We start from the raw sequence: 16,362 nt of genomic DNA, 5'->3' as shown, positions 1-16,362 counted from the left end.
CTGGACATCAGAAACTCAGGAACCCAACCAAGCAATGTGTCAAGGCCAGAATCTACACTGGCAGCAAGAAAGGAGCTCAATACAGTTGAGCCGAAGTTGGTATGGACCCACCAAGGCTCTCTGCGAATGTCTTTCTGGGGAGGTCACCAGCCCAGGTCACCTATCTGGAGTAGGAATTGAGTTGACCAAGAGTTGAGCAGTCCTTATGGTCTACCAGGACGAAGTGAGCTTGGCAAATAACTGGATATAACACACTTTATCTCAATCGATTTTATGATAGCCTTAAGTGTGTGACAACATGCATGTCTAATGTTTAAGGTCTTGCCACCCCAGAAATTTAGTGGCAGAAAAGGCACTTCTATTGTAGACCATTCTGGTTGTACTTCTTACTGTAGTTCACATAATTTCATGATGTTCCAAACTTGTTCTCTTCTCTACGTTGAAGGACTAGGGGAATTTTTAACGCTTTATGAATGAAAAGGATTGGTTTTCCTTTCATGAGACTCTCTTAGAGGGCTCCAATTCCGGGAAGACAGTATCCAAATACCACTGAAATGACTTGCAACCCAATTGTTTCCTTAATTCAACACGCTCACTAATATCTCCATAGGCAAGGTATTTCAGATTAGGTCTTCGTAAGAAAACCTGCTCCTAAATGGAAAGAAAGAGTCATTTCATTAAACCAGACAAATCTTTGGTAATCAAATCCTGATATCTAACATAGCAGTATATATTTTCATCTGAACCAAACCAAAACAAAACAACAACAGAAAACCTTCCCTCTGTATGGGGAGGGCAGAGACACACATAGGACCTGGGACTCACTCACCCCACATATATTCACTGGATGTGCTGTGATAAAGCACGATGAAAGTAGCATAGAGGGACTCAACACTTCCATGGTTTCAGGAATGGGGGGTGGTGGCGGCTAAGGGCAAATTGACTCTGGAGGAAGACAACCTGGCTTCAATTTCTGACTCTGCTATTTATTAGCTATGTGACCTTGGCTGCTACCCTTATGAGACTGTGGTGAGGTCTGAACACTTTCATACGTGCAAAGCTCTTAGGAGACTAAGGCTGGCACATAGTAGGTGTCATGTCAGTGTCGGCCGTTATTATCACCACACCTGGTTAGTCTTTTCTGCGTTCTGATTTAAGGAAGCACCAAGTATGAGTGTCTAATGGACTCAAGCTCTGCCATGTTAAGAGGTATTCTAAGTAGACCAAAGCCTCCTTGAAAGTAGAACCTTTGTATCTTCATCTGTGTATTCCCAGTGCCTGGTATATAGCATAGTAATATCGTTGAATGAGAGGCGCTTGCCTACCCAAATTAGCACAGTATGGGCACGCCATGTTGGATTCTCCCCAGGGATCCTTAGGTCTTTGCCGTCATGTCTTGCCACTCCTAGTTCCCCAGGGGGAATTGATAGAGAGAATGGGCCTGAGGGAGGGTGTCCTCATTTTGGAGTGAAGGCAGAGAAGACCTTAGGCAACATCTCCCTGTCCAAAGCCTGTTTTGCCCAATGGCATTCACTCAACTTCCCAACATGCTGTGTCATACAATCCATTGATTTTACGCCAAACATTACATGCTTTTTATATTAGATGGAACTTTTGGTAACTATATCCCCCATGAAATTCAGTAAACTACTCAGTCCTGACTGTGTTCAAGTCAACCATTTAAATCTGTGACCTCTGGTCACAGAAAAAAAAAAAAGCTTAAAATCTCTCATAACTAAGGAAATGCAATTTTAAACAATGAGATATCATTTTCAACCTATCAGATTAGAAGAAATACAAAGTTTAATTAAAACTAGGCTTGGAATAGCTATGGGGAGACAGGCACTTTTATATACATTTGATGGCAGTGTAGGTGACAGTGTAGGCAGTGAAGGACCATGTGGACATTATTCATCAAGATTAAAGATGCATAACTCATGGTCGACAAGTCCATGTCTTCAGATTTATTCAAGATATATCTGCACAAATGTGCAAAAAGATACATGTAAGGGATGTTCATTTTGGCACTGTTAAGGAATAACAAAAAGCCAAGATGATCAGAATGTTTATCTCTGGGGGCTATTTATGAATGGGATCAATTTTAAGAGATCCATTCAAAGGAAATATTTAAAAGGATGACATGTTTTTCTGCTCTGATTTTAAAAGACTTTGAAAGTATGTTTTAAAATTATACTAATAAATGGAAAAATTACAACAAAATATTGCTGCTCAAATCGAGTTAGGTAAAAGAAAAGGATATATACTCGTGTGTATGTGCATGTTAACAGGAAACTATAGACAGTAATTTAGTGGTGACTTCTGAGGGGTGAAACTATGGGCTCAGAAAGCTTACTTTTCACTTCATGCTTTTCAATACTGTAAGACAAAAATGTGTATGTGTTACCTTTTTAAAAGTATTTTTTTTAATCAGGAAATATAATAAACATACCAAAAAAAGCACATAGAATATAAATGTGCACCTTAGTGAATTGTTGAAAAATCAACCCCAGAAACCCTAAGTCAAGAAATAGAACATAATCAGCATCTCAGAAGGCCCTTGCCTTGCCTTTCCTGATCATAATCCTTTCTCTTAGTTTAAAGTGCTGTCCTGATTATGTATTCATTTCTTTGCTTTTCTTTCTAGTATCGATATCTAATTATCCATACATAGATTATACAGCTTGATTTTACCTGTTTTTAACTTTATAGAAATGGACAAATACAGTATATATTCTACTGTGTTTGGCTGCTTTTGTTCACCATTAAATCTTTAAGATTTACCTATACTGTTGTATGTATATTTAAAGTGGATTGATTTTCATTGCTATATAGAATTATATCATTAAACATATCATATTTATTCATTCTACTCCTGATGAATATTTGGGCTGTATTCAGTTTGGGCTAACACAAACAATGCTGTTTATAAACATTCTTGTTCATGTGTTCTGGTGCACGAAAGCAGGCTTTCTATAGTGTATATACAGGATGGAATTCCTGGATCATGGGATATTCATGTCTTTTATTACTTGATATTGCCAAACTGTTTTCCAAAGTGAGTGTGTAACAATTAACACTCCCACCCAGTGTCTGAGACTTCCTGTGCTTGCCAACATATGGTCCTATCAGACTTTAAAAATGTTTTGCCAATCTAGGTGGCTATGTAGAAATATCTCATTGGGGTTCTAATTTATATTGCCCTGATTACTCAAGAAATTGAGTATTATTACTTTTATAATTTAAAATAATAAAGAAATATTAGATCAAGACCAGGACATATCACAGAGAGATTCTTACATATTTCTACCCATGTATCTGAAATTAGGTCTTGTTACTGTCCAAATTTGTTTGAACTTTCAAATTAAAATGAAGCTGCATCTATATGTTATCTGTATGTGCATTCTAAAGGTCCCGGCAAGGGGCTCAAACCATGGGGAGATGCACAAATGAAGGGGCCTGGCTTTGATGTAAAAATCTTTGACTGTTGGGCTTCCCTGGTGGTGCAGTGGTTGAGAGTCCACCTGCCGATGCAGGGGACACAGGTTCGCGCCCCAGTCCGGGAAGATCCCACATGCTGCGGAGCGGCTAGGCCTGTGGGCCATGGCTGCTGAGCCTAAAAATCTTTGACTGTTAGAGAAAAAAGGAGCAGAGGTTCTTGTGTGGTCCGCAGACCAGCTGCAGCTGCATCACTCGGGAGCTTGGTAGTGGAGGAAGAGAATCCAAAATTTGCCCATGGGAATGGGGGCAGAGAGAGGTATTTGCCGCAGATGGGCAATCTTTGGGGGAGGAAAATAGATCTGGGGGAAAAAGAAGCCTTCTCGTGTTGGTTGATTTACTTCTGAGAAACTTGAGTTTCCCTAGAGATTAAAAAAAAAAAAAAGAGTAAGGTGCAAGTGTAGCAGCTTAAAATGAACAAATTGAGAATAGCGTCTGAAAATCGGTGGGTGAACAGCTGAAGGGTTGCCCTAATTTAAGGAAAAGGACAAAAATTGGTATCTAGAAAGCAGCAGAAGGCTTCTTTAGAGCCAGTCCCTCTCTGTACTCTCACTCATCTTTCCAAACCAGGGACATATCCTTCACCTTGTATTGATCTAGCCAAACGTGCACCAGTCTGAGATTATTATATGCCAAGGCTTCTAAAATTCCAGTGTGGTTTGCAACGTGTTGCTTATCGATATGTCCTACTCGAGAGCAGGGGAGTATAAAGAGTTGGCCTCCACACATCCAGATCTAGACATAAGAAAAACAGAAAACATATTAATGATTAATGAGTGTTTGCTAGTAACAGGCAACTGCTGAATTAAAACAAAAATAACAATAGCTAACATTTATTAAGTTTCTTATTTCATTTGATCCTCACAACAACCCTATCATGTAGGTACTGTGATCATCCCTATTTTACAGATGAAGAAACTAACACATACATTGGTTAAGAAGCTTGCCCAGGGCTTCCCTGGTGGTGCAGTGGTTGAGAGTCCGCCTGCCGATGCAGGGGACGCGGGTTCGTGCCGCGATCCAGGAAGATCCCACATGCTGCAGAGCGGCTGGGCCCGTGAGCCATGGCCACTGAGCCTGCGCATCCCGAGCCTGTGCTCCACAACGGGAGAGGCCACGACAGTGAGAGGCCCGCGTACCGCAAAAAAAAAAAAAAAAAAAAAGAAGCTTGCCCAGTGATATAGTGGCAGAGCACAAGGTTCAAACTCAGGAAATCTGGCCCTAGAGTCAGTGCACTGAATACTAAGTGATCCTCCCTTGCTTCTACATCACCAGTTCTGATGCTGATTATGTATGAAGACTGACAAGATATTTTATCTTAGGATATTCTCAAACAATATTCTGGGAGTAACATTTTCTGAGGTGTAAGTATTGCTGGATATAAGCAAGTAATAAGAGAAATATCAATCATAGCTGAATTCAGTTATTTATCTTTTTTGTCCTTAAAACACTTTAAAACGCTTATTTTTAATACCTTTTTTTATTACACAAAAGCAAAATATGACCATTGAAAAACTCAGAAATGTAGAAAAGCACACAGAAAAAAGGAAAAATAACTTTTTGAACAGTTTGTCAGTCAATATTAATCCAAGTATGTATGTGTACATACACAGATACACAACATTAAGATAACTTGCTTTTCTTCATTTGATATTATGTGAAGTTACTTTAAAAGTCTTGTACTGTTGGACATTTTGGTAGTTTTTGATTTTTATTATTATAGATAATACCACAAAAAATGAGCTTGTAACATAAATCTTATGTATAGTACACTTGCATGACTCTTCTCTTTAATTCGGTGATTCTTGCATGGTTTCCAGACCAGCAGCGTCAGCATCACTAAGGAACTTAGAAATGCAAATCCTTGGGCCCACCCAGACCTACAGAACTAGGAAGTCTGGGTCTGGGGGCACAGTAATCTGTATTTTAACCAGCTCTTTAGGTGATTCTGATGCACACTAAAGTTTGAGAACCACTGTTCTAATTGATCAAGGTAATATATCCCAGTTTTATAGATATTTTCTTAGGTGGATTCACCTAATCATTTAGGGAACAGTAGTAGGAGAATAAGACTCACTGAAAACAATACTCAAAAGTATTATGGTGAAATATATCACTCAGATAGTCAGAAAGGATTATGTTAAAGAAAATGGAAAAGCAGAACTTCTGACATAACATGAGACCTACTGACTGGTGCAACCAACCTCTAGAGTTCTTTAGAAATACCCAGAAACACCCCCACAGAATGTCTAGAAAAATATCCATTGAATTCCTTCTCTAAAATGGATGGCTCAGTAGAAAAACCCTTAAACCAAAAGTCCAAAGAATTAGGTTCTTTTATCATCTCTGCCACATGCTTATGATCAGACGTATCCTCTCTCTCATTTTCATCTGGAATTCAGAACTAAATAGTTGCTCATTTAAGCTACCACTTGGGGTGCTTTGTTATGCAGCAAAAGCTAACTGATACTAGCCACCTACAATGTCTTATTCTCTTTTTTAAAAGTGAGAACTTAAAGAAATTTGGAAAATAATTAATATCTGTTTAATAATTAGAATGGATACAGAAGTATCTATTATTATTGGTACATTCTTACATGTTTGAAATGTTTCTGTATTTAAAAAAGAAATCTGGCTATGAGTATAGAATAGGAAACAAAAGTCAAGTAACCAAAGTGATAAAGGAGGAATACAAGTAAAAAATGTATTTAAAAACTTTCTCAAAAATCAAATTGAAGAGGCTTCCCTGGTGGCGCAGTGGTTGAGAGTTCGCCTGCCGATGCAGGGGACGCGGGTTCGTGCCCCCGTCCGGGAAAATCCCACATGCCGCGGAGCGGCTGGGCCCGTGAGCCATGGCTGCTGAGCCTGCGCGTCTGGAGCCTGTGCTCCGCAACGGGAGAGGCCACAACAGTGAGAGGCCCGCGTACTGCAAAAAAAAAAAAAAAAATCAAATTGAGGGAAGCTATTGCAATGTGGCCCAGTCTTCATAGGACCCACAAAGTTGTTCTTTTCTTCTTGATTCATTCTCAAAGGGAAACATGATCCATCTGGACGTGCCTTTCGCTCTGCTCTTTGTTCATGTAGGTGATGGTCAGCTTTCTTTCTCAGATACACTGCTGGAAGTAGTCTGTCCAGCTCCCAGTTTCTATTATTATTATTATTATTGGAGGAGGAAGAGGATGACGAGAAGGCAGAGTATGCCATTAAGAGTTAGTATAGTGTAGTGGTGCGGAGCACAAACTCTAGGGCCACTCAGTGTGGTTCAAATGCCCTATGAGCTGTGTGATCTGGGGCAAGTTACTGAAGTTGCTCAACCTATTTGTGTCTCAGTTTCCTCACCTGTAAAATGAGAATAATAACAGTACCTGTGTCATGGGATTGTTATGAGCATTAGAAAATCTGATACTTGTAGAGTGCTTAGAGTTCGTGTTTTGTAAATGAGAGTGTATCTCCGTTGTAGTGAAGTGTGGCAGACTGCAAGTGTGGTCACAAATGCTCTTCATTCTTACATGCACACTTAATTGCAATGTAACTGTACTTCATTCCATCAAGAAGGGAGCTTTATTTCTCCATCTCTTGAATCTGGTCTTGGCCTCGTGATTTGCATTGGTCAACAGGACATTAACAAACGTGATGCAAACAAATGCCTGAAAAGTGTTTGTAGTGCTTTGGGACTTGCCTTCTCTTGGTGCTCTTGGGAACCTTGTGACCACTTCACTGTGAATGAGCCTTACTAGCCTGCTTGACAATGAGAGACAAATGACCTGGTCATCGCCACTGTTCCACCTATTATTGGGCCAATGTCCACATATGTAAATGAGGCCATCCCATATGAGCCAGCACCAGCTGAGCCTCCCGGTGAGCAGAGGTGTGTAAGCAATACCAGTAGAAACCAGCCATCCTGGCTATGACCAGAATAACCACTTTAGCAATACAATGAATTTTGAGGGCTTACAATTGATTGTTGTTTTAAGCCACTGTATCTGGGGACAGGTTGTTATACAGCAAAAGCTAACTGATACATGAGGGAACATATTTCTCTTAATCAGTTTTACTCATTAAGTAAATAGAACCTCCATCCACTGAGTTGCTCATTCCAGAAACTTGGTGTGATAGATGGAAATACTGTTCAGCAATATTATTTCACTTTCCACCCATCACTAAGGGGTAGAGTATATTTCTCTCACACACTGACTTTGGGCTTGTCCATTTGACATGCTTTGGCCCATGGAATGTGAGCAGACATGATGCCTGTGGAGGCTTTAAATATGCTGTGTGGTTTGGCTTGACTTTTGCATTCCTGCTGATCAACATGAGAAGAACATGCCTAGAGCTGCTACTAGAATGAAGAGCAGAGCTGACCAAACTCAGAGCCCAGAGCCCAGCCCTGCCAGTATAAATTCCAAGGCAGAGCCATGCTGGCCAACACAGAGACATAGGAAAGAAAAAAGCAGATGCTTCTTGTTCTAAGCCAACCAGTTTGGAGCTCGTTTGTAACAAGCATCATCGTGGCATTAGCTGACTGATCATCGGGTTGTCCATGACACCCCTTTCTCTCAATAACCACGTAGCTGGTCAGTCTCTGGGTTCTGTCCATTCTACTTGTAAATATGCCCGGAATCTGTCCAGTTCTTTCTGTCGCCATTGCTACTGCTCTGGTTCCATCCATTTCATCCTTTGTGCAGGTTATTGTAAGAACCTCCTGGTCTGCCTGCTTATCCTCCACTATGTCAGCCTCCACAGCCACTGTCACTGCCCTGCTTAAAACATACCAGTGGGGCTTCCCTGGTGGCGCAGTAGTTGAGAGTCCGCCTGCCAATGCAGGGGACACAGGTTCGTGCCCCGGTCCGGGAAGATCCCACATGCCGCGGAGCGGCTGGGCCCGTGAGCCATGGCTGCTGAGCCTGCGCATCCGGAGCCTGTGCTCCGCAATGGGAGAGGCCACAGCAGTGAGAGGCCCGCGTACCGCAAAAAAAAAAAAAAGCCATACCAGTGGCATTTCATTGCACCTAAGACATCTAAATCCTTACAGGGTCCTGCAGAGTCCTGCCCCTGCCTCCCTCTCCAGCTTAATCTTGCTGTTCTCTCCTCACTCATTCTGGTCCAGCCTCACTGGCCTTCTCCACTGACACATATGGGCTGGAAGGCTGTCTGCTTTCCAAGTCAGTGGGCAGAAACTGGGGCATTACTGAGTATCTGCTTACTCTTTGCCTGTAATCTGCATTTGGGAGGGGAAGCAGGGGTGCATCATGCAACAAAGCCAGGGTAGGAGTTTCTCAGTCAATCTTGCTGGCCTCACAGTTATGGGGGTGCCTCCCAGATTCAGGCTGCCTATCCATTTTAATTTCTAGTGGGATCTCATCTTTTCCAGTCTCAATAAATATCTTAGTAGAAAGTTAGGAGAGGCTGCTGCCCAGATATCATTTTAAATTAGGACCCTGGGGCAGCTGTAGCATAAAAAGAAAGGAACGAACATTGGCTAAGAGCACTTTAGGTGGCAGAAGCTGTGTTAGATGCCTTACGCCCATCGCTGCAGTGAATGCACACAGTACCACTGCAACGTGTCTATTATTCTGATCGTTTACACGTGGGGCCTTTTAGACTCTTGAGTGGTTCAACTACTCAGCAAATACTTCTTGACCACTTTTTACATAGTCAAAGTAGCAGGTGCTGAGAACGCATTTTGAACAAGTCAGATCTTTCCCTGCCCTCATGGAGCTTACAGCTGGTGGGCACACACAACTGGCAGAGCCCAGCACAGAATAAAAATGGGGTCTCAGGTTCAAAAATTATTAAAAGTTTCAAGATGGCAACAGCAGAGCATTAAGCCAAGTGTGGGGTTCTTCTAAACATGGTACCATGTGCCACCACCCAGGCTGCATGTCTACACAGCCTGCCCTGCACACACAGACAGGAGACAACTGAGATACAGCACAATAAGTGCTGTAATGGGGGAAGCATGCATAGGAGGGGAACGGATCCCAGACTTGGGTGTGTGTGTCTATGTGCGGGGGGTGGGTAAGGAAGAGAAGGTCAAGAAAGTCTTCCTGAAAAAATTACATCAAAGCTGTAGCTATGGATTACGGCGGTGGGGAAAGAGGAAAGTGAACAGAGGCAGGTGATGATTTAGAGGTAGAATGGCCCAGATAAGGTGAGGCCAACGTGGGGCAGGGGAAGGAGTGTGGAGTCCAGGGAGCCTCTCCATGGGGGATGTGTGTGCAGATAGCTGGCGGGGTGGGGGAGGGGAAGCATGTCATCCACTCATAGAGGGAACATGAGAGGAGGAATTTGGGTTTAGCATACCTGTGGGACACCCCCGCCATGGTGACTTGTAGGCGATAGGCCACACAAGCTGATGACTCAGGAGAAGGAACTGGGAAGGAGCGAGAATTGGTGTCATCAGCATCCGTTAATCATGGGAACGTGATGTGGATGAGGTTATGGAGAAGGCGGAGGGAGCAGAGAAAGAGGGGCTTGGGGAAACCCCTTAGGGGTGGAACTTCTGAGCAGATGGGCCGAGAAAAGTAACCCAGTGAGGCAGTGGAGAGCCACGGTCTGAACAGGGCGCTGGGTGCTGAGCAACCTGCCTAATCCTCTACTGGGTCAACGCAGGAGAAGTGCCTTCAGCCTTTCTCTACCGCAGGCGTGTGGTTTGCTCCCAGATCACAGCATCCAAGGGATGTAGCAACCTTGGGCCGAATCTGAGCTGGCACCCGTGTCTAAGAGGCTCAGTCTGGAGGGTGAGGTAGGTGATCCTCCAAGTGTAGGTAGGGCAGGGCCCCAGTTCCTGCAGGAGTATATCTTGCCCCTTGGGGGACAGCAGGATGGAACCCTGGGGCAGTGTGGCCAGACACAGAACAGGTTGTCTGCTCTCTCAGGGAAACAGAAATGCTAATCTGGAGCCTGGTTATGAGGCCTATTCCGAGGTTGGGAGTGAAGCTGCAGCTCCGTGGGCACCCAGCGAGTCATCATTTTCCACAAGCAATGGTAACACTGGGCTCAGGTCAAGTAAAACAAATTCAGGGCATTGGAGGCTTCCAATATATGGCCAGCCTTAGAGAGAAGTGACTTAGAAACAGGGTAAACCCGAGCTGGGGTGCGGGGAGGGTCTCAAGGTCTGAAGTTGAGTAGATCACACAAGGCAGAAAGCGATAGGTTTGGAGCACACTACTTATGATTGCTGTGAGTTTGGGCAGTCACACTACCTCTCTGTGCCTTGGTTTCCCCGTTATAAACAGGAGATGATGCTGGTACCTACCTCACAGGTTTATGATGAGGATTAAGTGAGTTAATATCTGTAACATTTCAGAGCAGTGCACGTCACACACATAATAAGAACTTGAAAACGAAATACATTTTTATCCTTTACAGCTCAACTTAAATGCCATTTCTGCCGTGGCAGACACACACCTCCCCTAAGACAAGGCTAGGTTCACCTTCTATATGATCTCACAGTACTCTGTATTTCCCCTTCATTGCATTTATCAGAAATAAAACTAAATAACGACTCATCTCGCTCTATCCCAGATATTGATAGAATGGAAGCTTTATGTCATTCGAAACTTTTGCTTTGAGTGCTACTGTATTTTGGCACCCATCACGGTGCTTGGCACGTGACAGGTTCTCAATAAACACTGCTGAGCGAGTGAACGAATGAATGAATGAGGATTGTGTCTTCTGAACGCCCAGCATGTGGCACAGCCTGATGCAGGAGGTGCTCCTTAAACGATCGCTGTGTTGAACACTGAACTTAACTAGAACACTCGAGAGAGCCCTAAACTGAAATGAGACTTGGGTCTGACCACCATACAGGTGTTAGTTACAGCCATGGGAGTTGATGTAGGTACATGACGAAAAGTATTAACAAGGGCACAGACGCTGGCCGAAGAGAATAGAGGAGCCACCACAGGTCCTGGTGGCCCTGCCCCGCCGGGTGCTACCACTTTTGTTTCTGGGCCATGGGAAGGCTGAGATGTGGAGAAGGGAGGCGTGCTGGGCAGCAGGTGGGAGGTGTTTGGCTGGCTCAGAGTAGAGGTTCTTTCCCATCAGGTAGGGAAAGAGTGCAGTAAGTTAACAACAAGCATGGCTTCACAGGTGCAGAGCGGCTACATGTCAGCCCCGAGCCCTGAAGAGCACGTGGGGTAAGAAGAGAGGGTTGACAAGGGGAGTAGTCTTGGGAGCACCCATGTTTAAGAGACACATGGAAGAAATGCCTGTGAAGGAGATTGAGAACAGCTGAGCGATACAAGGGGATTTTTTTTTTTCTTGGATTTTTGCTCTAAAACCCAAGAAAACTTCTGGAAAAGACTGGTGTACCATGTCAAATGCTACAGTAACTTCAAGCACACGGAAGACCAAAAGCCATCCATTAGGGACACGAATATGAAACTGATGACACTGCCGTAAATGATGTCAGAGGAAGGATACTGAGGGCCTCCAGGGTGCTGATTTATTGGAATGAAGAGTGAGTGAGAAATGAAGTAGATGCAGGTGTAGCTGATCTTCCCTTACGAAAAACCAGGTTACTTGGGTAGAGAGGGCTGCTGGTGTCAAGAGAGTGCCTAGCTATTTATTAATTTACATGTTTGTTTACAAAAAGAGAGAGCCAAGCATACTTAAAACGTATGAAGGGGCCATTTGGAATCAAGTAGCTGAAAATATTGAAGCAAAGATAATGAGTGCACTTGAGTAATAAGTTTGCTGTTATTTGCTGTCTGGAGGGAAGGTAAAGCCAAGATAAGGAATACACTCACTTTTTTTTTTTTTTTTTACTGTATGATATCACTTGTAATGTGGAATCTAAACAATAATACAAATGAATGTACATGCAAAACAGAAACAGATTCACAGATACAGAAAACAAACTAGTTCTTACCAAGGGGGGAGGGGCAAGGTAGGGCTATGGGATTAAGAGATACAAACAACTATGTCTAAAATAGATAAGCAAGAAGGATATATAGTATAGCACAGGGAATTATAGTCATTATCTTATAATAACTTTTAATGGAGACTTATCTGTAAAAAAAATGAATCACTATGCTGTACACCTGAAACTAATGTAATACTGTAAGTCAACTATATTTCAATAAAAAAATTTTAAATAATACAAATGAATCTATATACAAAACGGAAACAGATTCACAGACAGAAAACAAACTTATGGTTACCAAAGGAGAGAAGGGGTCAGGGAGGGACAGATTAGGAGTGTGTGACTAACAGATGCAAACTATTATACTGTATATAAAATAGATAAGCAACAAGGATTTACTGTATAGCACAAGGAATTATATCAAATATCCTATAGTAACCTATAATGGAATATAATCTGAAAAAGAAAAATTGAGTCACTATGCTGTACACCCGAAACTAATACAATATTGTAAATCAACTATACTTCAATTAAAAAAAATTTTTTTAATGGTGGAATTTTGAATCCCCAAGATTTTGCTTCTTTGATTAGAAGTCAGTATTTTTCTGAAATATTTATTGTTCATTAGTATTTCCTTTAAAAGTCTTAAAATTCATTTATGTATATAATGCAACACCATTCAAAACCTTAGGGATTGATTTTGAAATGGCTGAAGTGATTGAGAAGAACAAATGACACTTAGAAAATTCTGGAAATGAAGACTAACAAGGGACTCACTCTACCAATTAATAGACTTTATCATAGAGCTACATTAAATATTAATGCACGTGATTGGCTCAACATCTGGCAAATGGATCAGCTGAACACAGAAAGACCTAAGTATATATGATAATTTGTTAAAAAATGTGTCATGCCCGTTTCTTTCTCTTCATAATTGTCACTTGATTAACAACTTGAAAAAAATGCAGAACTTTAACTCCTATCATGCACCAAAGTCTAAATGTAGTAGAAAATTAAATATAAACAATGATGTCATAAACTATTAGAAAAAAATTATATGAAAAATTATTGGATTTGAGAGTTATAAAAGTTAAAAAGCAAACTTAAAGCAAATATTTTACTTGTTTAAAAGCCTTTAGTATTCAGCCTTTTACCATTATATAATATCTATTTTCTGTTTATTGCTTTTAATCTTAAAGTTTATGTTAATATTGCCACTTCAGCATTTCTGGTTTTGTTTATTCACCTAGTATTTTCTTTCTTTTTAATTTTTATTTAAGTTTTTAATTTAATTTATTTTTTTATACAGCAGGTTCCTATGAGTCATCCATTTCATACACATTAGTGTATACATGTCAATCCCAATCTCCCAATTCATCCCACCCCCACGACCACCCCCTGTGGCTTTCCCCCCTTGGTGTCCATATGTTTGTTCTCTACATCTGTGTCTCAACTTCTGCCCTGCAAACTGGTTCATCTGTACCATTTTTCTAGGTTCCACATATATGAGTTAATATACAATATTTGTTTTTCTCTTTCTGACTTATTTCACTATCTATGACAGTCTCTAGATCAATCCATGTCTCAACAAATGACCCAATTTCGTTCCTTTTTATGGCTGAGTAATATTCCATTGTATACCACATCTTCTTTACCACATCTTCTTTATCCACTCATCTGTTGATGGGCATTTAGGTTGCTTCCATGACCTGGCTACTGTAAATAGTGCTGCAATGAACACTGGGGTGCATGTGTCTTTCTGAATTATGGTTTTCTCTGGGTATATGCCCAGTAGTCGGATTGCTGGATCATATGGTAATTTTTGTTTTTTAAGGAACCTCCATACTGTTCTCCATAGTGGCTGTATCAATTTACACTCCCACCAACAGTGCAAGAGGGTTCCCTTTTCACCACACCCTCTCCAGCATTTGTTGTTTGTAGATTTTCTGATGATGCCCATTCTAACTGGTGTGAGGTGATACCTCATTGTAGTTTTGATTTGCGTTTCTCTAATAATTAGTGATGTTGAGCAGCTTTTCATGTGCTTCTGGGCCATCTGTATGTCTTCTCTGGAGAAATGTCTATTTAGGTCTTCTGCATATTTTTGGATTGGGTTGTTTGTTTCTTTAATATTGACCTGCATGAGCTGTTTATATATTCTGGAGATTAATCCTTTGTCCATTGATTCATTTGCAAATACTTTCTCCCATTGTGAGGGTTGTCTTTTGGTCTTGTTTGTAGTTTCCTTTGCTGTGCAAAAGCTTTTAAGTTTCATTAGGTCCCATTTGTTTATTTTTGTTTTTATTTCCATTACTCTAGGATGTGGATCAAAAAAGATCTTGCTGTGATTTATGTCAAAGAGTGTTCTTCCTATGTTTTCCTCTAAGAGTTTTATAGTGTCCAGTCTTACATTTAGGTCTCGAATCCATTTTCAGTTTACTTTTGTGTATGGTGTTAGGGAGTGTTCTAATTTCATTCTTTTACATGTAGCTGTCCAGTTTTCCCAGCACCACTTATTGAAGAGGCTGTCTTTTCTCCATTGTATATCCTTGCCTCCTTTGTCATAGATTAGTTGACCATGGGTGCGTGGGTTTATCTCTGGGCTCTCTATCTTGTTCCACTGATCTATGTTTCTGTTTTTGTGCCAGTACCATATTGTCTTGATTACTGTAGCTTTGTAGTATAGTCTGAAGTTAAGGAGTCTGATTCCTCCAGCTCCATTTTTTTCCCTCAAGACTGCTTTGGCTATTTGGGGTCTTTTGTGTCTCCATACAAATTTTAAGAGTTTTTGTTCTAGTTCCGTAAAAAATGCCATTGGTAATTTGATAGGGATTGCATTGAATCTGTAGATTGCTTTGGGTAGTATAGTCATTTTCACCATATTGATTCTTCCAATCCAAGAACATGGTGTATCTCTCTATCTGTTGGTATCATCTTTAATTTCTTTCATCAGTGTCTTATAGTTTTCTGCATACAGGTCTTTTGTCTCCCTAGGTAGGTTTATTCCTAGGTATTTTATTTTTGTTGCAATGGTAAATGGGAGAGTGTTTCCTTAATTTCTCTTTCAGATTTTTCATAATTAGTGTATAGGGATGCAAGAGATTTCTGTGCATTAATGTTGTATCCTGCAACTTTACCAAATTCATTGGTTAGCTCTAGTAGTTTTCTGGTGGTATTTTTATGATTCTCTATGTATAGTATCATGTCATCTGCAAAGAGTGACAGTTTTACTTCTTCTTTTCCAGTTTGTATTCCTTTTATTTCTTTTTCTTCTCTGATTGCCGTGACTAGGACTTCCAAAGCTATGCTGAATAACAGTGGTGAGAGTGGACATCCTTGTCCTGTTCCTGATCTTAGAGGAAATGGTTTCAGTTTTTCACCATTGAGAATGATGTTTGCTGTGGGTTTGTCATATATGGGCTTTATTATGTTGAGGTAGATTCTCTCTATGCCCACTTTCTGGAAAGTTTTTATCATAAGTCGCTGTTGAATTTTGTCAAAAGCTGTATCTGCATCTATTGAGATGATCATATGGTTTTTATTCTTCAATCTGTTAATATGGTGTATCACATTGATTGATTTGCATATATTGAAGAATCCTTGCATCCCTGGGATAAATCCCACTTGATCATGGTGTATGATCCTTTTAATGTGTTGTTGGATTCTGTTTGCTAGTATTTTGTTGAGGATTTTTTTTTGTGTGTGTGGTAGGCGGGCCTCTCACTGTTGTGGCCTCTCCCATTGCGGAGCACAGGCTCCGGACGCGCAGGCTCAGTGGCCATGGCTCACGGGCCTAGCCGCTCCACGGCATGTGGGATCTTCCCGGACTGGGGCACAAACCCGTGTCCCCTGCATTGGCAGGCAGACTCTCAACCACTGCGCCACCAGGGAAGCCCTTGTTGAGGATTTTTGAATTTATATTCATCATTTATATTCATGATATTGGTCTGTAATTTTTTTTTTGTAGTATCTTTGTCTGGTTTTGGTATCAGGGTGAT

At 41.2% G+C, this 16,362-nt stretch overlaps 1 protein-coding gene across 5 annotated transcripts in view; it reads right to left on the bottom strand.

Moving 5' to 3' along the window:
• GALNTL5 (polypeptide N-acetylgalactosaminyltransferase like 5) overlaps positions 1–16,362 on the bottom strand; it is a 137,162-nt gene that overhangs the window by 254 nt on the left and 120,546 nt on the right. For 4 of the 5 annotated variants that reach the window (XM_081244073.1, XM_081244076.1, XM_081244075.1 and 1 more), the window contains 2 exons: positions 4,081–4,230; positions 232–651 (listed from right to left, as the gene is read on the bottom strand). In XM_081244073.1, coding sequence (XP_081100199.1) covers positions 496–651; positions 4,081–4,230 — 306 coding nt within the window. In that variant the 3' untranslated portion in view covers positions 232–495. Of the gene's footprint in view, positions 1–231; positions 652–4,080; positions 4,231–16,362 lie in introns of those variants that run through there. The other variant, XM_081244077.1, reaches the window with a different exon arrangement.

This window comes from Mesoplodon bidens, assembly GCF_964165515.1.
Source record: "Mesoplodon bidens genome assembly, chromosome: 9".
Classification (NCBI taxonomy): Eukaryota; Metazoa; Chordata; class Mammalia; order Artiodactyla; family Ziphiidae; genus Mesoplodon; species Mesoplodon bidens.
The sequence above is the reverse complement of the archived record's forward strand: the minus strand, read 5'-3'. Positions and strand labels throughout refer to the sequence as shown.